The sequence below is a fragment of the Pseudorca crassidens genome, chromosome 5 (genome assembly GCF_039906515.1).
Source record: "Pseudorca crassidens isolate mPseCra1 chromosome 5, mPseCra1.hap1, whole genome shotgun sequence".
Taxonomy (NCBI): domain Eukaryota; kingdom Metazoa; phylum Chordata; class Mammalia; order Artiodactyla; family Delphinidae; genus Pseudorca; species Pseudorca crassidens.
The window spans coordinates 82,056,646-82,082,601 of record NC_090300.1 but is presented as its reverse complement, the minus strand read 5'-3'; the positions used below and the strand labels follow the sequence as shown (position 1 = coordinate 82,082,601).

Here is a 25,956-nt window from a genome sequence, read left to right as displayed (position 1 = left end):
AATCACACTTTTTATTGTCTTACCAAAATCTACAGAACGTTCTTTTATTCTATCTTACAGATGCAGAGTGTTGTGGGTTTCTTTTTTTCTCTTTTTATTATCTTATTTTCTAGGCTTTTTGAGGGAGTTTCAAGAGGGGGGATTTTTAGTCAGCTTCATCTTAATGCCATGTCTGGAACTCAAGCCACTGAATTATTATTTTTTAAATATATTTAGACCTAGGTCAACAAATTCAAATGCAAGAAAAGGGTTAAATTTCTTCCACAAGTGTTGGCAAAATCTGTAGAAAAAAAGAGGAACAGCCTTTAATAAAGAAAGTTACAAAGTATACAGTCATTGAGGAGGAAAGCTTTCAGGGGTGTAGGAGGGGTTGCTCCTCCTCCCACTGCCAACTAGCACAGACAGACAGACAACAAACGAGGTCATGCCCAGACAGTTACCCCAACAGCAGAAACCAGTGAAGATGGGTCTCGGATGGTGAGTGATCATTCTTATTCTTGAAAGGCAGTTATGAGTTAAGTGACCTCAGTGTCAGGCTGAGATCGAGGATGGTACTGTTTTCTGTCCTTCCTGCCCAAGAATGCTAATTATGTATTAAGGATGTATTTATGCAGCAGGAATATCTGGGAGAAAGAGCAATCTATGCTATGGAAGATTAGCTAGAGTCTTGAAGCCATTCGCACCTTCTTGCTCCATCACTCTAAGATGATCCCATACCTCCAAGGCAGGAGAGCTTTTAAAAAATGTCTACCGAAGATATTTGACTACTAATTAAAGATGAGAATTATGGAAATGTCAAAATGTTTATTGGTTGTTGGGGGTTTTTTAAGTGATTTAATTTTGATTTTTGAAAATTTTTTTCAGATATTTAAATGTTACAGTTACTGATTTCAAGAATCAGGAAATTTTAAAATGTCTGTACAAGTATAACAAATGACAGGGAGTAAATTCAATGGACACCAAGGTCAGTTTGGCCTGGGGGTGGGGAATGAGATAGAGAAAGTAGAAGGAGAGAGGCTGAGGAAAAGGAAGAGGAATAAGAGGTGTAAAAAGCAAATGCAGAACCCAGATCATGAGTCACAAAGAGGCCACGGGAGATTCTGAACAGGGTGAGGTAGCAGAAGAAGGTAGAGTAATTCAGTTAGCTACAAGGTATTGAATATGCATGATATGCTGTGTAGTTTACTAGTGTGATTTCACTGAATTTTAATCTTCACAGTGACTCTCAGGCCGATGATATCATCATTGTGTTTTATGGATGAGATAACTGTGGCTTAAAGCAGCTAAATAATTAACTCAAGGTCACGCTGGTCATAAGGAGTAAAAATGTTTCTTTCCACTTTGTCCTGCACCACAAGGTTTCTCCATGTCCCGGCAGGCCCCCATGGCAGTGACTTACTGGAAGAAGTCACATCCACCCTTCTCTTGGATGGTGGCAGCTGGGGTCACTGGTTATTTCTTATTGTTCTTTGAAAATCTACGTAACCCTCGTCTATCCAGTGCTTACTGGTTTGGTAGACAGCTTTGCTGCTTTTATTTCAGAAGATTAGAATTTAATTTCCAAGTAAAGACTCCTTTTCCCTCCAGTGAAATTTTGAAATGTTACCCACGTATGAAGTGAGCAATTTCAGAATATATAATTTTGTGGAACCACAGAAGTGGTACCTTATGCTAACACTGCCTGCAGATGTCTATAGAACCACAGGCCACTGTCTATACTGTTCTTGTTAAGATTCTCTTTGTTTCACAGTGCCTGAAAATTGACCATGAACAGGAAATTTTAAAATATAAATGGCCAATACTATTTAGTCTTATCTGAAATAAAAGAAATGCAAATTAAAAGTGAAATGTCATTTTTCTTTTATCAACTTGGCAAATATTTTGTTTGAAAAGCAAGCAAGCAAGAATCCTATGTGTTTCTAAGGAGGGAGGAACATTTATACCCTTATTACCTGTTGATGATAATATAATCTTTCTAGACAATAATCTAGTGATACATACCAAAAGCAAAATGTATACGCCTTTTAACCAAGCAGTTCAACTTTTAGGAATTTATTGTAAGGGCGCAAGCATATTTTTCTTGCCATTGTTTCTCATAGGGAAAATCTTAGAAACAACTTAAATATCTAAACATAAGTAGTTGGTTAATTATGGAACATCCATGATGAAATACCATGCAATCATTAAAAACTCTATTGTAGAACAATTCTTAATGTATTTTGTATAAGACAAAAAACAGAATGTACACTGCTACTACTTTTATACATGATACCTCTATACATACAATGTTAGAAATACAGATGATTTTTATTTTCTACTTGGTGCTTTTGAACTTGGATCACATCTGCAGGCAGAAAAATAAAACTAGATATTTAAGAAAAAGTAACCAATAGCTGGCTTCTCTCAGAAAAGCAGTCAGCTACCTAGTGGTATGTGATCACTCATAATTTGTGGAGTTCCACTGTTAGGGCTTTGGCCCTTTATGTTTAACTTTTTTGTCTCTTAACTCCTTCTCAAAATATACTCACTCTACCCATAAATCACTAGATCCTGATAAGCCTATTTTCATAGAATATTCCATGTGGAAGAGACCAGAGTGCTCATTTCCTTATTTTACAAATGGATCTCATGGCTCTGGAGTGAGCTGCACGGTGAAAGGAAGAACAGTGCAGGGGTTAAGTGGCCACAGTTAGGAACCAAAGTGCTAGTGTTTCTGTCCCGGATTCTTTCACTTTCTAGCTGTGTGACCTTGGACAAATTGCTTAACAATTGAAATCCTTAGTGTTTTACTGTATAATTGGGATAATTGTGATAATTGTGAGATTTTAATGAGATAATCCATGTAAGGTACTTAGAACCTTGCCTCGATAAGTACTCAGTGATTATTATTATTGTTGTTGTTTATTACTATTACTGTTAAGATTAAGAAATAGAAGGGAGGTCATTTGTCCAAGATGATACAGCTACTTGATGTCAATGCTAGGATTAGAATCAGCAAAGTTTTTTCCCAGCAGAAGTGTTCAATCCCCTCTGAGCCTGTCAGGACAACCCTAGGCTGGGCTCCCAGGGGAGCTGACAGTGAAACAGGCAGAGCCCAAGGACAAGACCAGCCACTTCCAGGAAATGACTCTGATCACAGTGGGAAGCCAAATGCTGGAAAGAAGGATGAGGGTAGGGAAGCCAAGAGCCAAGTTAGATGCAAGGATGAAGCCAGGAGCAGAGAACTAGTACAGGAGAGAAAAGATGGCTCAGAGACCCTCCTGAGGGTTTTTAGACCACCAGCTGTGGGCTTCATGGGAAGTCAACATAATTTAAACACCCAAGGTCTGGGTAATTAAGTAGACAAATGGGGTGATTGGGGGAATTGCAGGTATAGCTGTGAGAAGATGCCTGGCAAGTAGTACTCATAGAGGATGAGGTGGACACTGGGAGGGGTTAGAACAAGGACACTCTCTCCCCCCTGCCCCAAGCCCAGGCATCCATTGTGATTATCCTAAAGTTACAGCCTACATTTGAAGAACCATAAACAAGCAAAAATACGATAAAATTTGCTTTAAAAATGCCTTGGGCAGCAGAGTGCAGAACTGAGTTAACAAGGAACTCATTTAGGAAACTATTAGGCTAATAGGACTATAGGAAACTAATTCAAGGAGAGGCGTTAAGGACATAGAACCAGGGCGGTTATGGTAGGGTGAGAGAGGAGAGGATGCATTTAGGAGATATTTACATACCAGAATTGATAGGATTTGGTTTTTGACAGATATGGAGCTTGGAAGGAGAGATTTAAGTGTACAGTGGCATCCTCACAAAATGGAGGATATAGCAAGTGGATTGGGTTTGGGCTAGGGGAAAGAGGACAGAAGTTGAATTCATTTTTTAACATGCTGAATTTGAGATCTCTTGGAGCAGCTAGATGGTGATGTCCAAGTAGACAAGTGGATATACAGGTGTGAAGCTCAAAAAAGAGGTATGGGCTGCAGAAAACATTAAGAGGCTTCAGCACAAGTATAGGTGATAGTTGAAATTCTCGTTGTGGGTGAGATCACTAGGGAGAGGGGATGGTGAATTGAGAAGAAGCCAAGGATGGAAGCTGGAAAATTTTGACATTTAAGGAGGTAGATGAGGATAAAGAGTCCACAGTAGACACCAAGGAGGGACTAGAGAGAATGGGAACAGAGCAGGAGAAAAGTGATGTCATAGGAACCAGGGGAGGGGAGAGATGCAAGAAAGAGAAGGACAGCTGTACACCTGAAACTAACATAATATTATAAATCAACTGTACTTCAGTTTAAAAAAAGAGGAGGACATGTTCATGGAAAGACAAAGCATATTTACCAAATTTCTACACTGAGCACATGAGATACAGAAAAAGTGACTCTAGGGACTAAGGGTTAAGGGTTGGTTGTGTCCCCTCAAAATTTATATGTTTTAAGACTGTTGGTACAGAGTCTTAAATTGCTTTCCAGAAAGGTTATAGCCATTCACAATCCCACAATCAGTAGTATATGAAAATACCATTCTTCTTTTTTTTTTTTTTCTTTTTCTTTTTTTTGTGGTATGCAGGCCTCTCACTGTTGTGGCCTCTCCCGTTGCGGAGCACAGGCTCCAGACGCGCAGGCTCAGCGGCCATGGCGCACGGGCCCAGCCGCTCCGCGGCATGTGGGATCTTCCCGGACCGGGTCACGAACCCGTGTCCCCTGCATCGGCAGGTGGACTCTCAACCACTGCGCCACCAGGGAAGCCCACCATTCTTCTTAATGGTATCTCAGGATGTGACTATATTTAGAGATAGGGTCTTTACAGAGATAATCAAGCTAAAATGAAGTCATTAGGATGGGCCCTAATCCAAGATGACTGATATGCTTAAAAGTAAGAGGAAATTTGGACACAGAATCATGCATAGAGGGAAGACCATGTGAAGAGACTTGGAAAAGATGGCCATCTACAAGCCAAGAAGAGAGGCCTAGAACAGATCCTTCCCTTAAAACCCTCAGAAGGAGGGTTGTTTCAACCAAAAAGTTTGTGGTACTTTGTTATCACAGCCCTAACAAACTAATACATTTGGTGGGTGTACATAATCCTTTGGTGAGGGTGCAAATAGCCAGAGAAAGAAACTGTGAATAAATATCTCAGAGAGGTTGGTGAGGAACCAATAAAGGATTAGGTCACCTAAGCTAAAAGGAGAAAAATATTTCAAAAAGTAGAGGGTAGTCACGGTGTCAAATTCTGCAGAAAGGTGAAGTAGGAAAATGACTGAAAATGTCAGTCCAGAGGTCCGTGGTGACCTTTGTGGAGCACACGCCCAGCTGAGTAGAGGGGGTAGATCTTAGAGAGCTGAGAACAGAGACAGCAGATAGATCACTCCCACAAAACATTAGGTGATGAAAGGGGACCTCTTCACTGAACCAAACTCACTTCTGCTGTCCATAAAGAGCCACACGGAGACACCCTAGAGTCAATCGGCCAGACCTGGAGTCTCCTCTGCTTTCTGCAGCTGTCATTTCACATGTTGGATTTGTGGTACTGACATAGATTCCATTCTCTTTTGTTAAGCCATAAGAAATGTGTTTTTCAAAGCTTCTCAGAGATGAACCCTATGATGAATCTGATGTTGTAAGGGGGATGTTGTAAGACTGTGGTGAACCTAATGATGTAAAGGAAAAAACAAGCCTGAGTGGAATTTGGGGGATTATTATAACTTAGGTCAATAAGCAGGGAAAAACATAGTAGAATTGGAATAGGGAAGTATTAAAGCATTGTCTTAGAAAGCTTGGAAGTCAAAGTGAGTTTAAAATTTGCCTTCTGTAGCCTCAGGATATTATTGGCCAAGCAATGCAAATGTCACACTTCTATATTATTGGGGATCAAATTAATCAGGTTTGACTCTACTAAAAGATCTAATAAAAATTTTTTAAATGAACATTTAGCAAAATAAATGAATTAGTCAATAGCAGCCAGGAAATAACCATGGGGTAAAACCTGAAATAAATAAGTACCCAAAAGATAAACCTAGATCATCACCTCCATCTTACAACTATTTTCAACCGAGTAAACAATAAATCTTTATCAAGAACCTGATAGTTTTAAGGCAGTATGGAGGATACAGAAGAAAAAGCAGACATACAATTTTTATAATCTAATTGCGAATGGAAAACAACAATTATGAAGTGACAAAAGCAATCCAATGCCGTTAATAATTAAGTGATTTAAAAATATACAAATAACAAAAAAATGTTCATTTTCAGTAGACATTGAAGAAACACCAATGAGGTGTTTTCACTTATCAGATTAAACAGTTAAACAAATAATCCAGTTACAAAATGGGCAAAAGACATAAAAACATTTCCCCAAAGAGGATATACAGATGATAAGTAAGCACATGAAAAGATGTTCAACATCATTATCCATTATGGGAATGAAAGTTAAAACCATAGTGAGCTATTATCGTACACTTATCAGAATGGCTAAAGTAAAAAATAATGGTAACACCAAATGCTGGCAGGTTGCAGAGAAACTGGATCACTCATACGTGGCTGCTAGGACTGTAAAATGGTGCAGCCACTCTGGAAAAGCGTTCGGCAGTTTCTTACAAAACTAAACATACATTTACCATATAACCCAGCAATTGCATTCTTGGGCATTTATCCCAGAGAAATGAAAACCTATGTTCACACAAAAAACAGTACATGAATACTCATACCAGCTTTATTCTTAATGGTCGAAAACTAAGGGGAAAAATGTCCTTCCTTGGGTGAATGATTAAACAAACTGTGCTACACATATACCATGAAATACTACTCAGCAATAAAAGGAAAGAACTACTGGTACACACAGAAACTTGAATGAATCTCCAGGGCTAAGTGAAAATGCCAATCCCAAAATGCTACTGTGTGATTCCATTTATATGACATTCTTGAGACAACAAAATCACGGAGATGAGAACAAGTTGGTGGTTGCCATAGTTAGGGGTGGTGGGGAAAGGAAGAGGTATGTGTGGCTACAAAGGGATAGCACCAGGGAGCCTTGTGGTGGTGGAACAGTTCTGTATCCTGATAATGGCAGTTGTTACATGAATCTACACGTGTGATAAAACTGCATAGAACTACACACACACACACAGAGGAGTGCACATAAAACATAAAACTGTTGAAATCTGAATAAACTCTGTGGATTAAACCAATGTCAGTTTCCTGATTTTGACATTGTACTAGTGTTATACAAGACATTACCATTGGGGGAAATTGGTTGAAGGGTACATAGGGCCTCCCTGTACACATTTTTTCAGCTTCCTTTGAATCTTTAATTATTTCAAAATAAACAGTTTAAAATGTAATTTTAAAAGACAAAATTTTCATCTTCACTAAGTATTAAGGAAATGCCAGTGTAAACACCAATGAGATATATTCATTTATCAAATTAATAATTTATATTTCATTAGGGGATGGGGGTATTAATGCTCAGAGTATACAGGAAGAATGGTTCTTTCATATACTACTGATTGTGGGATTGTGAATGGCTATAACTTTTCTGGAAAGCAATTTAAGACGCTGTATCAAGAGACTTAAAAATTCAGATACAAGCACACTTGGCCACTGCCTATTTCTCTATGTTCTAAGTAATTTTTTCAGTTCATTCAGCACCTTTGTTCCAGGCACTATGCCACACATTTGAAATATACCAAAGACGAGCAAATATGATTTCTGTCCTGAAAGAGCTCAGCTTAGTGGTAAATATATCAAATGTGGTGATATTTTTATGAGTGAAGTGTGTGGGGTTCCCCAGGAGCACAAAGGTGTCTGTTTTCTGTTTGTCTGTAGGTAGTATTGTGTCTTAGATAAGTGCCAGCATTTTGAGTCCGTCGGGCTGGTGTCAAATAATAAGTAGTTAATAAGTAATTTTGTACTTATTAGTGATGTCACCTTGGGGAAGCTATCCAGCTCCCTGAACTTCAGTGCTTTCATCTGTAAAATGAGGCTACTGGTACTCACCAATGCTATGAGGGTTATAAGAATTTATAATGGATGTAGAGTCTTGTGAAAATGAAATATTTTAGGCTTCACATTCTTTTCTTTAAAATCTATTATTTCCTATCTTTTAAATGAAGTCTTAAATTTCTTTGGCTCTGCCTTTTCTGACTCAGTTCTAGCAAATGGATTTTTACCTGTAACTCAAAAGTTGCTATAATAGACCTCCTAATTATAGATAAGAGAAGGCCAGGCTCAATGCAAGTGAATAAGGTGAAAGCCAAACAAAAAAGCCACCTAAAATATATTTATATGAGGTAGGATGCCAAAAACATTAAAATGAAACCCTGTCCTGTGATTGGTAATCAAGTGAGTGTCTTCATGAAGTTGTCCTTGAAACCCCCTTTGTAGCCTTTTGGACCTCAAATATTTTAGTTCTGTTTATCTGCTTTTAATTTATAAAGACGTTTTTGCTCATTAGTCATCATGGGTAACATATTCAAATTTATACTTCTAATTCTAGAAGATACATAAACTATCATTTTTCTTTACCATAAAAATACACTTATTTATCTTGTTCTAATAATTTCACCTTTAGGGATCTATATAATTAGACAGTCAGGGATGTTAACAGATTTGTGCACAAAAATGTTTATTACACCATTATTTACTATAATGAAAAATAAGAATCAACCTAAATTTGTCATAGTAGGTGAATGGTTAAGTAAACTAAAAGTGAAGTTGATGATGACTTCTTGATGACAGAAAAAAACATAAGACTATGGAATTATAAAGAAAATAATGCAGAGAAACAAGATAGCAAGCAAATACGTCAAAATAGTCATAGTGATTACCTCTAGATTGGTGGGTTTTAGAAATAGGGATTTCATTGCTCTGCTAAGGAGGATGAAATCAAGGTAAAAAGTCATCTAGTAGCAGGGTACAGACTCTAAGTCAGAAGTGGCAAACATAGAACACCTTTGAGACCCTCAGATAACAGAAGTGAGTGATGGAACAAGACAGGTGAGAGCTGGGAGACAGAAGCTAAGGGGGTTGAAAGTGTGGACCCAGCAAGACACTTCCCTATGGAAACCAGATCCTAAGGCAGAGGCCACTTATCTTCTTCTCTTCTGACTGAGTTGGGAGTGTTCCCATGATCTTCCCCCGGGGGGTTGGAAGGAAGTGGATTGGGAGCGAGGGGAGAACTTGATTGAGAGCTCAGTGGAGAAGGTGGAAATTCAAGGAACATGGAGAATTTAGACAGTAGGGAGTAGAAAAGTTAATGTGCCCATTCAGTGGCTCACCCAAGACTTTATTTCCAAGAGAATTCCCTGGCTGGTTAAGTGTTCATGGTTGCCAGAAAATAAAAGTTAAAAAAAGGAAAACAGGCTCAAACCCAGGCTCTTTAATGCCTCCAGCTGAATTTTCACACATACAGGCAGCATGATCCCTTTAAACACTACTTAGTTATTGATATCAGGGGCTTATTCAGTTCTGGGGGGCCTTAGGAAAAACATCTGCTTAAAGGAACTTTGGGCAGGTTACTTAATTCTCTAAGCCTCAGTTTCTTCATCTGTTAGAAGGTTGAATAGTTTCAGTTTTTCAGAGGGTAAGGATTAAGTGAACTAATGGAGGAATATGAAATGCGGGGCTCCAAGAAGGAAGGAACAGTGATGGCTGTGATGAGCAGGGACAGGGCTAGGAACTTACATAGGTGTTGTCCCTGGATCCTTACGATGACCGTGTGAGCTTGGTATTATTTTCCCCATTGAAAAAAAATGAGGAAATTGAGGTTTAGTAAGTTACTCAACATCACAAAATTAGTAAGGGGCAGAGTAGAGACATGTACTCAAAAAAGTGCCAAACCACACCAAAAAAGTACGCTGATGCCTGACATTCTAATGATAGTCACATAGTATTATCAGTTAGAAATTAAACAGATTCAATTCTATATACCACTAAAACCTTGAGGTTGCCAGCTGTGTGTCCCTGAGCAAGTGGCCTAACTTCTCTGCAACTTAGTTCCTTCACTTGTAAAACTTTGTATGTTTTTTGTGCAGATTAAATGAAGTAATAGATTTAAAGTACTTAGCAGAGCACCTAGCTTATAAGCAATCAGCTAACAGATATTAACTTTAATAACATTTACTGGACCTGTTCCTTTGCTAAGCACCAGGAACGCAAAGGGGAATGAAACATGTCCCTTGCCCTTGTGGAACTCGGGACAGGAGAGCCATGTGAGCAGTGAGATTGTAGCACAATGAGGAAATAGCTATAATGGAAGAATAAGTAATGTGATTTGGGAGCAAGGAAGGTATAGATATTGTGAAAAGAGGAGGGGAGGATGGCCAAAAAAAAGGTTTCAGCTGTGAACTGTGGAATGATCTGGATCTTAAAGGAAGGGGAGCATTTTGCCGACAGAGAAGGCAGGAAAGGCATTCCAGACAGAAGGAACAGTCTGTGCAAAGGCAAAGAAGGCAAAAAAGCCTTGAAAGGATTTGAGAGGGTCAGGGAATAGTGAACAGTTCAAGTGTGACTCGAGGGTAAGTTATATGAGTTGACTGATAAAAGCAGAAGAGAAAACTTGGATTCAGGCTGTCAAGGGCCTCATGTGTCTTGCTAAGTAAGTGTGACTTCTGCCTATGAGGAACAGGGAGTAAGTCTTTAAAGCAAGGAAGTTTCATAATCAGATTGTTTTTGATGAAAGATAATGGTAGGGTAAAGGATAGTGAGAGGGAACCAGCCTGGAGGCTGCTGCAATAGTCTGGACAAATGGTGACAAAGATCCTAACATTGACCGCCATTGACATTGGAAGTGGGTGGGGAGGAAGGGGAAGTGAGGGGGTCACTTAAACACGTGTGAAATCCAAGGTGTGAAAATGGCTTGGTCCCTTCTTACCACAGTCATCCCAAAGGACCAAAACAAAAACACAGAAAACCTCTTTTAAAAATAATCTCTTTTGTTTGTATGCAAATAGGCCGTGCATAGTGAAAATGCAACTCAAGTGTGATGACAGATACAATATTCTGTCTTCAATCCATGAAACACGAAGATGGAACTGGTTTACAAATGCTGTCCTTCTTAAAAATTCCAACTCCTCACCTTAAAGCTGTAGCTAACCAGCGCAAGGCTTATTTGAAATTGTTTTCAGTCTTAAACCAGATATGTGGAAATCTATTTAAGGCACTTTTCAAAAGAAGCTTTACTGACATTGCTGCAGAGTAGGAAGAGCAACATCTTGTTTTACTGGAAAATTTCTTTCATATAGCAACACCTCTGCGGGTGGTGGACCTTTAGAATTTTCCAGATAAAGGTGTGTGAAGGGAACTGCAAAAATTACACTTCTATGGTTCTGCACCACCAACTTTAAAAATTGCAAATTCAAGTTGACAAATACATATTTTAAGGGTTCACAGAAGTCTTATGTGCATTGCTTTTGGTTACAAAGATGACACAGGGAAGTGAGCCTTTGGGTATGAAGTACCCCCTCCCTCAACCCTGCTGTGAAATGGAAGCTTTAAAAAATCCAGTGGTTTTTTTTTTTTTTTTTAAACAAGCTTAGTCATAATAGTTGTGTCCTGTATGCCCCAGTCTATTTTATTTTACTTTGTAGTGCACATTTTATTTATACTCCTATATAAATATTTTGCATAAAAAGGTGCTTTCTCAGGTCTTTGTGCTTCCCTAAATTTGAAATATACTGCCATTTGTTAAAATGTGTTAGTTTTGTTATGTATTGTATTCCCTCCTCTGCACACACAGCAAAAAATAAATGGACTTAACTCTTCTAGCATCTTTTACATTTAGAATATTACCTCATTTTATTTCTTCTAACCGAGGTTATAAAGGAAATGGCAAATGTCAAACGCTTTGTGAAAGAAATGACAGTTTCTCAGAATGCGTAAGTGCATACTCTTAAGCAAGGGGCCTCTTTAAATTCAGAGATCACAATCTTCTGAACTGAGGTTTAATGTTCCCAGGTAATGCTAAAGATTGAAAGGATTTAAGTTTGGAATCAGATATTCACTGTTAGATTGTGAAAAGTTCCATCACCAATGTTGGCAATTTATTGTATCAATTTTTAAACTTGCCACTGTATATATTTCCTTCCTCTTGGAAAGATTTTATGTGGTTATGTTACCTGTTAACTATCTTTCGAGTAAACTATCTTTTGAGTAAACTATCAGAGAAAGTCCTGGGATTGTAAAATTGTATTGTAAACCTTACTGAATAGCTAGAGCACAGAATTATTAAATTAGTTAAGGATCACTGAGTCTACGCCTCCCTCAAGTGAGCTCTCTCGATTGTTCCACCCATGACTAATGGTCATGCAGACACTGTGACCATTTAAAATATGAAATATCTCTCAGAGAGCCTATCCTTGAGATGGAGGGCCTGGGGAAATTTTTCTTAACTGTGGCCTGCATGATCTAGTTAGAATCTGCCTCATGCTTTTAAGATGGTATTTGATCATTAGGACATCATATGTAACTGAAGTTGTTTATGTTGAAAATCAGTTGGTGACAAGTACCTTGACATTATTAGATCGCGTAGGTCTCCTGCACTCACCTGCAGGATCTGGGAGGACAGGGACCCTCTGCTTTTGTTCACCTTGGATCCCAGGACCAGCTCAGGGCCTGTACTTAATCAAGGCTGGTTAAGCATTTGTTGGTGAATGAAGGCAAATTAAAAAGTAGAAATTCCAAATGGTGCAATTACATCTGTGGATTTTTAAGAATTATTGAAAAATGGGAAATGTTAACTGAGATACAAAGGTCAGTGGGAACACAGGTGAAGCATAAAATGTATGTATTTGGACGTCACTAGAGTCTATAGTTACTACCAGTTCCCATACATGCTCTGGCACCAGCCTTGGTGCTCTGCCCAGCCCTTCCAGGAGGTGTTTGTGCACTCAGCAGGCAGGCAAGGCAGGAGGGATGCTCTAGTTGTGATCTTGCTGGTATAATCCTGGTCTCTGTCCACTGAGTTGTGAATTCCTTGGTTCCCTTGAGCTGCCGTTCTTCTCTGGCTTAACCTTGTTTCTGACCTGTGGTCCAGTTCCCCGCTGGTCCCTAGGGCCTGTCCCCCAGTGAAGGGCCTTGTTCCATGGGGACAAACAAGGAAGTGTCTCCATTCACCACACTGTAGATATCACACTTCTCAGAAACTCCTGATTCTGGGTGTGTCGTAGCACACCCCCACCCCATTCTGCCCTGTTGGCTCCTCACATGCTGGGGTTGTCGCCCCCAGCTCCATCTTCCTCCCTTTCCTCACTCACCCAGACCACTAAAGTAAGAGCTCATCTAAAGGCCACCCTCATCTCCAGTACAACAGTACTTCTTTTTCTAAAATGCATGTACCCTGACGCTTACCCTTTCGACAGTTTTTTTCCTTAACCTACTTTTCAATACATTCTAATGTAATCTTCAATCCAAATAGACGTATTTTGCTGCTGAATATTAAGCCACCGTGTGATTTTTGAGAGAATGTTTTGTATTCACTTGATAGAATCTTGCAAAACAACTGTTGGTGCCTCTTGCCTTTCTGACTTCTTAGAGGACATCTAGGCAAAAGTGTATCACTGGGTCCTAGTTTCGGTGTTCAGAAGCTGATCAAATACAAGTTAAGAAACAATACACATGGCCTCTTTCTTACCATGCATGAATGATAGGTGTGAATTTGCATCATGAGAAAGTGAATAGAAGGAGGGGCAGCTAGGGAGACCAAACAAGCCAGCCTAGGACGGGAGGGGAGCCCGTGCTAGAGGTTGTAAGGGTGAGGGTCTCTCCTACCTTGTCTACCCACTTGCAGGATATAAATACTGAGGCTGCAGAATTTGGGCTCAGAGAAAAAGACTCTGATACTTAACTATATAAAATCTTTTTTAAGTGTAGTTCAAGATTGTATCTCCTCCTCAAAGAAAAAAGAAACATTTTATTTCTAAGAATGTTCCTCCAGAAACATGGAACTGAAAGCTTTTTTTTTTTTTAATTGATCTGGCCCTTAGAAAACAACAGGGGCTTTTTCTTTAATTTACCTAAGTAATTGACATAAAAATCTATGGCTCTGCACCAGAAAGATGCAGAAAATGTCAAAATAGAGGGCAGAACCACAAAACTGCAGATTTTTCACTGCAACATTTTATGCATGGCATCTGATAAATGTGCAACATGGAGAAGTGAACCTCTGGACTGTGAAATTCATGCTAATTTCTTACCCACTAGTCTAGAAGCCCTCTAAAATGTCACATCGTTCATTTGGTTGCTTTACCAGGAATCATTGCATGTGGTGAGTGTGCATGTGTGTGTTTAATTAATAGATTTTATTTTTAAAACAGTTTTAGATTTACAGAAAAATTAAGCAGATAATACAGAGAATTCCCGTATACCCCCTACGCTGTACAGTTTCCCCTAGTATTATCATCTTGCATTACTGTGGCATATTTGTCACAATTAATGAACCAATATTGATACATTATTAACTAAAGTCCATACTTTGTCTCCCTCTTTGTGTTCTATGGTTTTTGACAAATTTATAATAACCTGTATCTACCATGACAGTATCATACAGAGTAGTTTCCCTGCCCTAAAAATCCCCTGTGCTCCACCTCTTCATCCCTCCTCAAGTACCCTGGCAACCACTGATCTTCTTACTGTCTCCATGGTTTATGTCTTTTTAAGGATGTCATCTAGTGGGAATCATACAGTATGTATGCTTTTCAAACTGGCATCTTTCATCAAGCAATATGCATATAAAGTTCTGCCATGTCTTTTTGTGGCTTGATAGCTCATTTTTTAATCACTGAATAATATCCCATTGTGCGGACGTATCACGGTTTGTTTATCCATTCACTTATTAAAGGGCATCTTAGTTGCTTCTAGTTTTGGCAATTATGAGTAAAGCTGCTGTAAATATTCATGTGTAGGTTTTTGTGTGGACATAAGTTTTCAAATCATTTGGGTAAATACCTAGGAGCATGACTGCTGGGTCATATGGTAGGCTTATGTTAAGTTTTATAAGAAACTGTCAGATTGTGTTCCAAAGCGCCTATATAATTTTGCATTCCTACCAGCAATGAATGAGAGTTCCTTTTGCCCCACATTCTTATCAGCACTTGGTACCGTCAGTTTTGTGAATTGTAACCATTCTAACAGTTATGTAGTTAGTAGCTCGTTGTTGTTTTAATCAGCAATTCCCTAATGATATATGAAACTGAGCATCTTTTCATATGTTTTATTTGCCATCAGTATATCTTTGGTGACTTTGTATAATCGGATCTTTTGCCATTTTTAAATTGAGCTGTTTGTTTTCTTATCTTTGAGATTTAAGAGTTCTTTGTACATTTTAGACACCAGTCCTTTATCAGATTTGTGTTTTACAAATATTTCTCCCAGTCTGTGGCTTGTCTTTTCATTCTCTTAGTGGTTAGTGTGTTTATGCTTTAAGGACGAAGGTTCTAAAAATACAATTTTACAACAGCAGTAAAAGGCAAATGTCATAGCAAATGTTCTATGCTCTTTCTCAGGTGGTGTCAGGGAATCCTGTTTGTGGACCCAGCAGAGTTTCATTAAAAGTAGAGTCAGATGCTGGGTGGCTGACCATCCTGCATTATTAGAGGTTGTGCGACAAGGCTGGGAATAAGAACAGGACCCAGCCCTAGGCTGCATCACTTCTAAATAAAGAAAAATTCAGAAACTGTGTTTACAGTCCGATCCTGGGCCCCCTGCATGGATTATACCATGTGTAGGCTATGCATTTCTGTCCATGAATCCAAGTGTGTAAGAGATGATCACTTTTCCTATTTCTTAACCCCAACTCTGAGCCCCCATTCTGCCAATCGGACAGGAGACTCCATCTTGATCATACAGGGGTGCCCTTCCCCTCTTGGGGCCCAGTCAGAATTCAGGAAGTTTGCCTGGTGCCTAAGAAGTGGTGGAAGTCCTAGTCTGTATTGGTTGCCATTGGCAGCCTTACTTTCTAGCCCCCAGTGGTCTTTGAAGTCTGGCAGCCCTTTGCCCCACGCCACGGTGGGGAATGAGGTCACATACTGAGGCTGGGTCCCCTGAGCCAAGGGCGCTGGCTCTCTAGGCACGAGCCACTGCCCCTGAGGTTGTTGTCTCTTTGGGAGCAGTGAGAGTGGTGCTTGATTCCCACTACACATGGTCCCCATGCCCCTCTGCCCTCTCTCCCTTCTGCATCTCAAAGGCACTCTCCGTGTTGTCTCTCACCCTCTAGGGCACCTGTATTGTCTTTTCCAGGGGCTTTCACAAAAGTCCAGAAGTGCCTTTGACTTTAGATCTCTTCTGCTTTCTTCTCTGCAAAAATCTCCGTGTCAAGGAAGCTCAGAAGACAAACACTAATTAACATTTCAATAAATCATTTCTCTACAATTATTTGTGGAAACTATTTTATCCAGTATCAGAACCACCACCTGGAATACTTTTAGAGTGCCTCTTGACCACTGGCCACAGGAAGCCATTTATATAAAGCAACAAATACGAATGGAATTGGAAAATTCAGCTAAGTGTTTGGCTGTTTCCAAATACCACAGGTTTCTAGCTTTGCCTCCCAGAGTGGACCCTAACGATGTGGTCCCAGAGGAACATCTCTTGAGCAAAGCTGGGCAAGGACATAGGGAAGGGATCTGTTTCCTCCACTCAGCCACCATCTATAAGCCGCTCCCCTCCTGCTGCTTTCCTGGTAGCCTTGGCCTCCTCAGACCTTACAGCACCTGGGAGTGAGGCAGTGGAGGAAGCAGCCCCACACAGAAGGCAGGTTTCTGAGGTTACCAGCAACTTCCTCCTCACTAAACACAAGGAACTGATCTTCATTTTGTTTGACCTCTTAGCATTTGAAACTGTTGACCGCCATCACTGTTGAACCCTCTCTGTCCTTGGCCCTGATGACCCTTGGTAAGGCCTCCTTATCAGATTTTCGAGTGGCACAGGCTTGGAGGGATGGCTAATTTACAATGGATGACATATGTGGGATTCAGAGTAATTTCGATTGGCTGAACGCTGGCCCCAAATACTGATACCCAAACAAGATGGGGCCAGAGGGTGGTGATCTGACTCGACATGTGAAAAAAATCATGGTCAGCCAACCTCCCAATGCAACTATTTACAGGCTAATTTGATCTCTGACTCATTAACAAAAGTGATCTTGTCACTGCACCTTTCATTCTGTGAGCAAAGAGACAGTTGACAAACTCAGGGAGATGGGTGCCAGTACGAGAGCCACCAAGTTGATTAGGGTTCTAGAGACCAAATCACATGAGGAACAGTTGAGGATGCTGACCATATTTAGTTGAGAGAAGAGACTATTAAGGAAATGTGCAATATCTGCTTTTGACTATTTGGAGGATTTTATATCTAGATAGATATAGATACAGATATAGACACACACATACATATATTCTGGTAGTTCTAGAAAACATGTCAAGGACAACTAGATGGTACTTATGGGGGTGAGGAGTAAGGAGTGGGAGGTTTGGGATTATTATAAAGAAGACCTTTGTCTTTTTTTAAGTTAATTTTATTTGAGGATAGTTGATTTACAATGTTTTGTTAGTTTCAGGTGTACAGCACAGCGATTCAGTTATACATATACATACATTCATTCTTTTTCAGATTCTTTTCCCATATAGGTTATTACAGAATATTGAGTAGAGTTTCCTGTGCTATACATTAGGTCCTTCTTGGTTAGCTATTTTATATATAGTAGTGTGTGTATGTTAATCCCAAGTTCCCAATTTATTCCTCCCCCCCATGTTTCCCCTTTGGTAACCATAAGTTTGTTTTTGTTGTCTGTGAGTCTGTTTCTGTTTTGTAAATAAGTTCATTTATATCGTTTTTAAAAATTAGATTCCACATATGAGCAATATGGTATGGTATTTGTCTTTCTCTGAAAAAGACCTTTGTCTTATAACTGTTTTATCAGGTAGTGAGTTTTCTAATATTAGTGAAAAGGCAAAGACTGGACATCCATCTATCAGAGATGATATCGAGGGGGGTCGTTACTTGAGTGAGAGACTGGAATGACTTCTGAGGTCCCTTAAACAACCCTGCAACTCAAATTAAGTCATAGAGTAGGAGAATTCCATGACACTGTATCATCTTTTATTTCTGCTGCCTGTCTCATCTCCCTGCACTTCTATGTTACAGCTTTGGAGGAGGCTGCTCTAAGCAAGAACTAAAATAAATGTATGAAAGAAGGGATATGGAAAAAAGAAAACAAAAACCAAAACCCTTTTTTAAAAAAGGGCCTACTACATGCCAGAATTTGTGCTAGGTACCATGTATATATATGTATATATGTCATCCTATTTGACCCTCACAACAAGCTTATAAGATACTTAGTATTACTTCTGTGAGGAAACTAAGACTCAGAGAAGTTAAGTAACTTCCCCAAGAGCACACAGTTATTAACTATTGGAGCTGGGGTTTGAACACAGGTCTCTGTCATCCCAAAGTCCAGTGTGGCGTGTTATTTTTACTCATCCTTTACTTATGGCAAATGATACTGCTTTTTAAAATTTTTAGTATTGACATAAGGATTCCTTTTAAAATAAATTTACTTAAAGTAAGTTAAGAGAAAAATATTGTACAAAGAATAGTACAGATTTTACAAGGGTATGAAGTGGTACGAGTACCTAGAATGACTGAAGTTTGGGAAATACTATTCCAAATATTTTGATAGCAGGACTTTGCAATTTAGTCAATCTTATATTTTGATGGCTGAGTACAAGGAAGAGAAGAAAAGTTGAAGAGTAAGTTGAATGTGAATTAGTTCCCTGTGCTCTGATAGGTGGGGTAATTTCATGTGTTACAATAAGGAAACCAAATGGACCCTTTCAAATTAAAAACTATATGACTGTAAAATCCAGAGGAAAACCCCAGGTGGGGCCTATTTGAGTAAAGGATGACGTTTCCAAGGTATGCACACAGAGTGGCTGAGGGGAAGTAGTGGGAAAGAATGATCATCACCTTTCCAGTGATAGAAGGAAGATTTTTGTGGAAAGGTCAAAGTGAGAATTGGAAAGTCCGAAAAGAAGGTAGGAAAGTAGTAACGAAGACTAAACAGTGCAGAGCATGCTCTGTGTCGGGTGCTTTACATGCAAGACCTCATTTGTTTTTCACAACAACGCGGCAAGGAAGCTATTACTAGTCACAATTCATAGATGAGAAGACTGAGACTGGGAGGCGTTCAATTACTTGCCCAGGGTCCAGTGGCTCAAGCCAGGCTTTGCCCTTGGGCTGATCACCAGTTCCAAACCTGCACTACTTCCCCTGCACCACATACCCTTGCTTGGGTGGACCTCCTCCACTCAGACAACATCAAGCAGTTTTCACTCTGTCACTCTTAATTTCTCCAGCCTTGCAGGGCACAGCTAGCCTCCAAGAGGTGGGGAGGCATGCTCAGAGGGGGGCTGCCTCTCTCCTGAGCTGCAGACTCAGAGGCACATAATTGCCCCCAAAATTGAGCAGAGGGCATTGTAGGGCCTGATCGGGTCAGAAAAAGAAGCTATGCGTTTGGGGCAGGATTATATATGTGAGGCCTATTTCTGCCTAAGCACTGGATTTGGAAAAATCCACTTGGAATTCACATACTTTCATACTTCTTCTTGTGACTTTTCCCCAGACTCAAGAGTACCATCGGCTTCCAGGAATAGCAAACCAAGGTAACAGAAACATTCTAGGCTACGACAATGAGGATTAGATTAGGGTAATCTGAAAATAGGGGCTGTGTAGGCTCATTGGGTTCTCACAGGATCCATGGAGTGAAACTCAATGAATGATTCTGTGGGGAAGGCGACAGGTGAAACACTGGGACTCTCTGCTCTCTCTCGTTGAGGACTGTCTCCTGCAACCCGGCCGAGCCAGACACAGCATCTGGCACATGGCTGCCCAGTAAAACATTTGCTGAACTGAGCTGACTCTTTACCTGTAGACCTCTGCAATCTGTCAGGGAAGGTGTCTTTGCCATGTTTGTGGCGGGGCTGTCTTTGGGGGGTTTCCTCAGGGCTTTACAGTCACTCGCTCTCAGGAGTGCATCTGTAGTCATTCTCATCAGTGGAAATGCCCACCTGTCAGCAGAAGTTATCTGGAACCAGCGAGAACACTGTACTGTCTGTGGTGTTATTTCTCTCTGGTCAGTTCCCCTTTCTGCATTTGAGATCTAGCCTCAGCCCTGACATTCTTTCTCTATTAGGAGTGTTAGGAGGTATGGGGAGCTCACAAAGGCTCCTCTTCGTTTATTCTTAATACCTTGCTTCTGTGTTCCTCGGGAATGCCACTGGGCTTATGCCTCTGGTCTCTGGGAGCTGCAGTGGATGGGCATTTGTGACAGGTATGTTCTTATGAAGCTTGTATGCCTGGGGGAGCATGGTATGGGATCAAGCTGCATCTGGGGCAGATGTTCAGAGGTGGGGCTGACAGCCAACAAGGGAGTGGGTAAGAAGGGGTGAGGGGTACGTGTTTAAAACCTTTGACCATTAGGCTTGATTCTCAGACCAGCTACGTCGGAGGTGGGACATTATTGAACCGTGTCTCTTCCAGTCAGATCCCTTTGTCTGCTTTGGTAAGCTAAGAGACGCGACAGGCAGGAAATAGAGGGCACCACTCACCAAACAACTGGCAGTCGCTCTTGGCCTTGGAGTGCTGGGGGCAACAAGTAGCTCTGCTCCAGGAGAAGCTGTCCAAGTATGCTAGCCCTGACTGAGCCCCTTGTGCCAGCAGAAAGTCCAGAGGACGGGGACAAAACTTACACCCTCTGAAATGGCCTCTGCTTTCTTGTTTGGCCTTTCCCTTCTCCTGTCCAGAAACCTTTGCCCATTTCTTCCTCCCATCCAAGTGCCCCATCCCAATATTGGCCCCTTCTGGCACCAGAGACCAATAGCTTCTTTGGAAAGAAATAGTCCTAGGTCAAAAGAGAGCCCAGGCAGTGGTTTATCATGTTCTGTATACCATGAACATATTTGCATTTGCAAATAGGCTTAAAATAGTGCCTCCACTAATAGTTATTTAAGGCTCTGGAGAGACAGGTGAAAATAATTTTTGGCCAAGGGAACTTCCCACTCCTCTCAAATTGTAATAACTGAGGAGTTGACCTGTTCCTCCCAACCTCAATCTTGGGACTCAGACTCTAGACTAAAATAAGTCAATTTAATTATGTGCACAAGTTCACAGTGTTATATTATATCTTCTGTTTGCTGCTACAGATACCACTAACTCTATTTACATGAGCTATCCTGTGTATAATGGAAGCTTTTTCAAATCTCTGCTCATTTGTGTGTTCTAAATACATTTATTGAATGCTTCCTACATCCTAGGTACCGGGTTTCTAACAGGGAGCATAAAAGACATGGTCCTTGTCCTCCTGAAGCTTCTAACCTAGTGGGAAAACAGTGCTAATTAAATAGTCACACTAAAAAATGACCATATAGCAACAGTGCTTTGAAGAGAAGAAATGGTTCTTTGTGACTGTGCTCACTGTTCAATAACTATGCCTTTGAGCTTGATATTTTGGCTCCTCTGATATCCCCAGATAACAGATGTCCCCTCCTGGTGGAGGTGAGGACTGGATTTCATGAAATTGAGGCTAGGGTGGGAGGGGAGAGAACATGAAAGGTGAAAGGGTGAGCCAAGCTAGATTCCTTAGGAGAAGAATCAAGGTTCAGATACCATGCTTCAAAAATCAGATGGGCTTCCCTGGTGGCGCAGTGGCTGAGAATCCACCAACACAGGTTCAAGCTCTGGTCCGGGAAGATCCCACATGCCGCAGAGCAACTAAGCCCATGCGCCACAACTACTGAGCCTGCGCTCTAGACCCCGCGAGCCACAACTACTGAGCCTGTGCCCCACAACGAGAGAAGCCACCGCAATGAGAGGCCCGCACGCCGCAACAAAGAGTAGCCCCCGCTCTCTGCAACTAGAGAAAGCCTGCGCACAGCAACGAAGACCCAAAGCAGCCAAAAATAAACAAATAAATAAATTTATTTAAAAAAAATCAGATAGAGGTGGGAGTTGAGTTTAGGGGTCTCTGGGCCAGGAGATTGAAGCTGTGAAGACACAGAACTAGAGCAAACATGTCTAAACAAGCGAGGAGGTGGTGGGGAGTTTCCTGGAGTCATTCAGAGTCCAAGCAAGTGGGGACACTTCACCTTTCATGGCCAGGAAGGACGGATAGGGCCCTAGGCTGAGCATATAACCCTTTATTAGACCCTTATCCTCACCTCGAATCTGATATAGAGACCTTCTGAGGTGCACATCAGAGTATACTTAGGCTGAGGTTTGGGAGAGAGAAACCATTTTGAATATATGTAGAAGAAGAAAAGTATCCAGCACTTTCTGTCTCTCCATCAAGATGGGAAAGGTCCCATTCCCTGTTCTCCCTCCTTTCATGAATATGATTTCTTTCCGAGTTCCATTTCCTATTTAGATAAATTAACTTGAACTTAACTCTTTTATTATTTTTTAAATTAATTAATTTATTTTTTGGCTACAATGGGTCTTCGTTGCCGCACGCAGGCTTTCTCTAGTTGCAGGGAGCAGGGGCTACTCTTCGTTGCGGTGCACGGGCTTCTCATTGTGGTGGCTTCTCTTGTTGCGGAGCACGGGCTTCAGTAGTTGTGGCACACAGGCTTAGTTGCTCCACGGAATGTGGGATCCTCCTGGACCAGGGATCGAACCCGTGTCCCCTGCATTGGCAGGTGGATTCTTAACCACTGCGCTACCAGGGAAGCCCAAACTTAACTCTTAATAGCTAAAAACAAAAGACATTTCTCCTTTCCAGATAGCATTTGCATTTTAACAGGGGCTTTCAAAAAATGCCTTTACCCAAGGAATGAGTAATTTGGGAATTCCAAGTACCAGGGTAGGGTTAGTACATGGATTGGGGAGAAGATTGTGCCCTTGAAACTTTGGTTTTCTCTTTTTGACCATGATTCTGGTTCTGAGAGAACAGGAAGGGGCTCCCTTAGGTTGCCGGAATTGGCATGGCTGCCTTTTGGTAAGTTCTGTGGGTCTTATTCATGGCAGGCAGAGCCCCTAACTGGATGTTTACAGACTCAGAGAGAGGAACTTGTAAAACTCTGCATAATACTTACCCATAGGAACTTTTTGGCAAAAGGGGAAAAGTGGTTTCCAAAACCATTGATAATTTGAAAAAGCAGTGCTTCTTGACTCAGAAAGGTCCGATTCTAGATATGACTAGGAAAACTGGGCATCTGTCTCATACACAAACTTGCTGTTGGGAGACTGGAAAAGCTAATTACTATTGCCATGTTACGCTCCTTCTTCTGGGCAAGTGAGGGGAATGGACTCAATTTTAAGACTTTAGTTACCTACAATATTGGGGAGTGAAGAAAAGCATCCCCCTGCTCCTTATGAATCTGCCTAGACGTTTCTTCTTTGTACCTAGGCATCTTTGATACTGCTCCCCTCATATCTGTGTGGAAACACTGTGCTCCCAAATGGGTGAGCAAAAGGACAGCTAACGAAAGGAAGGCAGTGTTAGGTAAGAAACTTCTCCACCAATGAGGGCCCAAAGGGATTTGCTCCAAGAAGAGACTGGAAACCAAGTCAGACATATGATCCAGCCTAAGCTAGGAGATGTGGCTGGTGGGGAAGCTCAAGGAAAGCAGAGCTCAGGATGGGTGACGTGTGTCCGTACCAATCACCTCCCATGTCCACCAGACACCAGGAAGTGTTCACGTTTTCATCAAGGCATCACTCATGCCCATCTTCTTTCATGTCATGCCTGCTGCCCCTAAGCTGGTTCAGCCTCTTCATCTCAAGGTCTACAAGCCTTTAACATTGGCTTTCTTGATCACCCTGATATCAGCCCTCGCCTCCTTCCTCAGGCCACTGACAGGACTATTTTTTTTAAATTTTCATTACATAATTCTTTTGCTCCCACACTATTAATCCCAAACTCCCAATTCTCTATCAAATCAAATATAAACTCTTTATCTGACTTTCTAGGCCTTGTTAAGCTATCCTACGCTGCTTACAGAAACTCATTTCCCATTACTTGTCCAGAGTCAACCATCAACCTCTCTTCAGTCCAGCCTGATTTTCTTACTGTCCTATGAAAAGACCATGGTACTTCCCCTATTTCCAGGTGTCATAACGTTACTATATTTGATTGTGGCTTAGGAAGTTGCCAAAGACTTTTATACTAGTAGGAAACATTGAACACAGGGTTCTGCCTCTGTTCTTATGCATGTGCATGCACCTCAAGAATATGGCTAAAGGGCTTCCCTGGTGGTGCAGTGGTTGAGAGTCCGCCTGCCTGCGCAGGGGACACGAGTTTGTGCCCCGGTCTGGGAAGATCCCACATGCCGCGGAGCGGCTGGGCCCGTGAGCCATGGCCGCTGAGCCTGCGCATCCGGAGCCTGTGCTCCGCAACGGGAGAGGCCACAACAGTGAGAGGCCCACGTACCGCAAAAAATAAAATAAAATAAAATAAATAAGAATATGGCTAAAATACTTATCCAGCTAAACTCAATCAAACATTTAAAAGTGGTTCATCAGGAGGCAGCAGTTTTTTGAGACACATTAACTGGATGCCTAGGATGGTACTTCTTCAGGAATCTGTTTGAAGGGCTGTCCTGGGAAGAATTGTTGGAAGCTTGCAAAGGCTTTCAAGGACAGAGGCAGATAGCCACCACATCGAGGTCTGGACAATCAACAGTTGCTAACATGAAAGGAAGACAGAAATTCTCTGAGAAAGATTCTGTTACGCAGTGGCCTAGGCTGACAAGTCTCTGGAGTGGGAATATCAGAATGAGTGGGCTTAGGTGGAGCGCTGGGTAGAAGCCTCATCTGCTCTAACAGAACTTGACTCTCTCCAGCAAGCACTAACACCCCTAGCTTACTCTGTTCCTGTCACCAGAGGACAGATCTGAGACCAAATCTGACCTACTTTTTTTTTTTTTTTTTTTCTGACCTACTTTTAAGTCCCAGGTCAGTTATCACCATCTTCACCCCACCCTTCTGGACTATAGGAGTGCTTGCTGTTCTCCATCTCCTCTGAAGCCTTAGACCACATGTCAGCTCAGCAGACCCTCCACAGACTCTGGGATCCTCTAAATGCACCCTACCATATACTATGCTAAAAATAAGAGGAATGGAATTGGGTGGGGGCAGGGAAAGGTGGTGTGTCCAGGTTTTCTCCCTTATTTTTCCTCCCTCCTGGGAATGGAATGAGAAGCTTCAAGGTAAACTTAAAAGTTATGAAGTTCAACCACCCACCCAATTCAAGCATCTCTTAAAATGTCTCTCTGCATTATTACTCCACTTTTGCTTGAGCAAGTCTGGTGATGAGGAGCTCATTACCTCACAAGAAAGTCCAGTCCTTGGTTGTACCACTCTATTCAAAGTTCTTCATTATCTGAAGCTGAGCTCTGGCTCCCTGTAACTTCCAATTATTGGAACTACTGGCCCTTTAACAACAGTGCATGTGTCTTCCTGTGGGAGGGCCATTAAATATTTGCAGAGGGCCATCAGGTACTTACAGGCTTCTCTTCTCTAAGTTAGTTAATCCCAGGCCTTTTAACTGTTCCTCATTTGACATACTTTCACTATTCCCCGGTGAATCCCTTGATAAATTCTAATTTGTCATTGTCATTCAAGTATAACCACAAGTGATGTGGTCTGATTAGCACAGAGCACAGTGACCACATTCTACACTAAGAGTGAATTAACTTTTGGTTAGCCTTGCCATGCGAACGCTTATATGATTTTTACATTTACTATGGATAAGCTACTTCTCTGTTGTCTACTTAACTACTTCACTTAAGTGCAGATCTTCATGTGTACCCTGAGATTCAGCATGCTAGTATCCCACTTTCTTTTCAGGCTTTATAAATATTAATTCAGCTTACCAACTGACCAGCAGCTATCTGGCTCATTCTTGTGCACATTTTTATGCACATCTGCACATTTGAAAGCAGAAGTATGAGTTCTGTGCTTTCATTCATAGTTTTAC

General features: G+C 41.1%; 1 protein-coding gene across 3 annotated transcripts in view; it reads left to right on the top strand.

Annotated features, from left to right (window-relative positions):
* The first annotated feature begins 343 nt into the window (after nt 1–343).
* Nucleotides 344–25,956, top strand: part of CD86 (CD86 molecule) — a 63,022-nt gene continuing 37,409 nt past the window's right edge. For all 3 annotated transcript variants that reach the window (XM_067738722.1, XM_067738721.1, XM_067738720.1), the window contains exon 1: nt 344–477. In XM_067738722.1, coding sequence (XP_067594823.1) covers nt 425–477 — 53 coding nt within the window. In that variant the 5' untranslated portion in view covers nt 344–424. The remainder of the gene's footprint in view (nt 478–25,956) is intronic.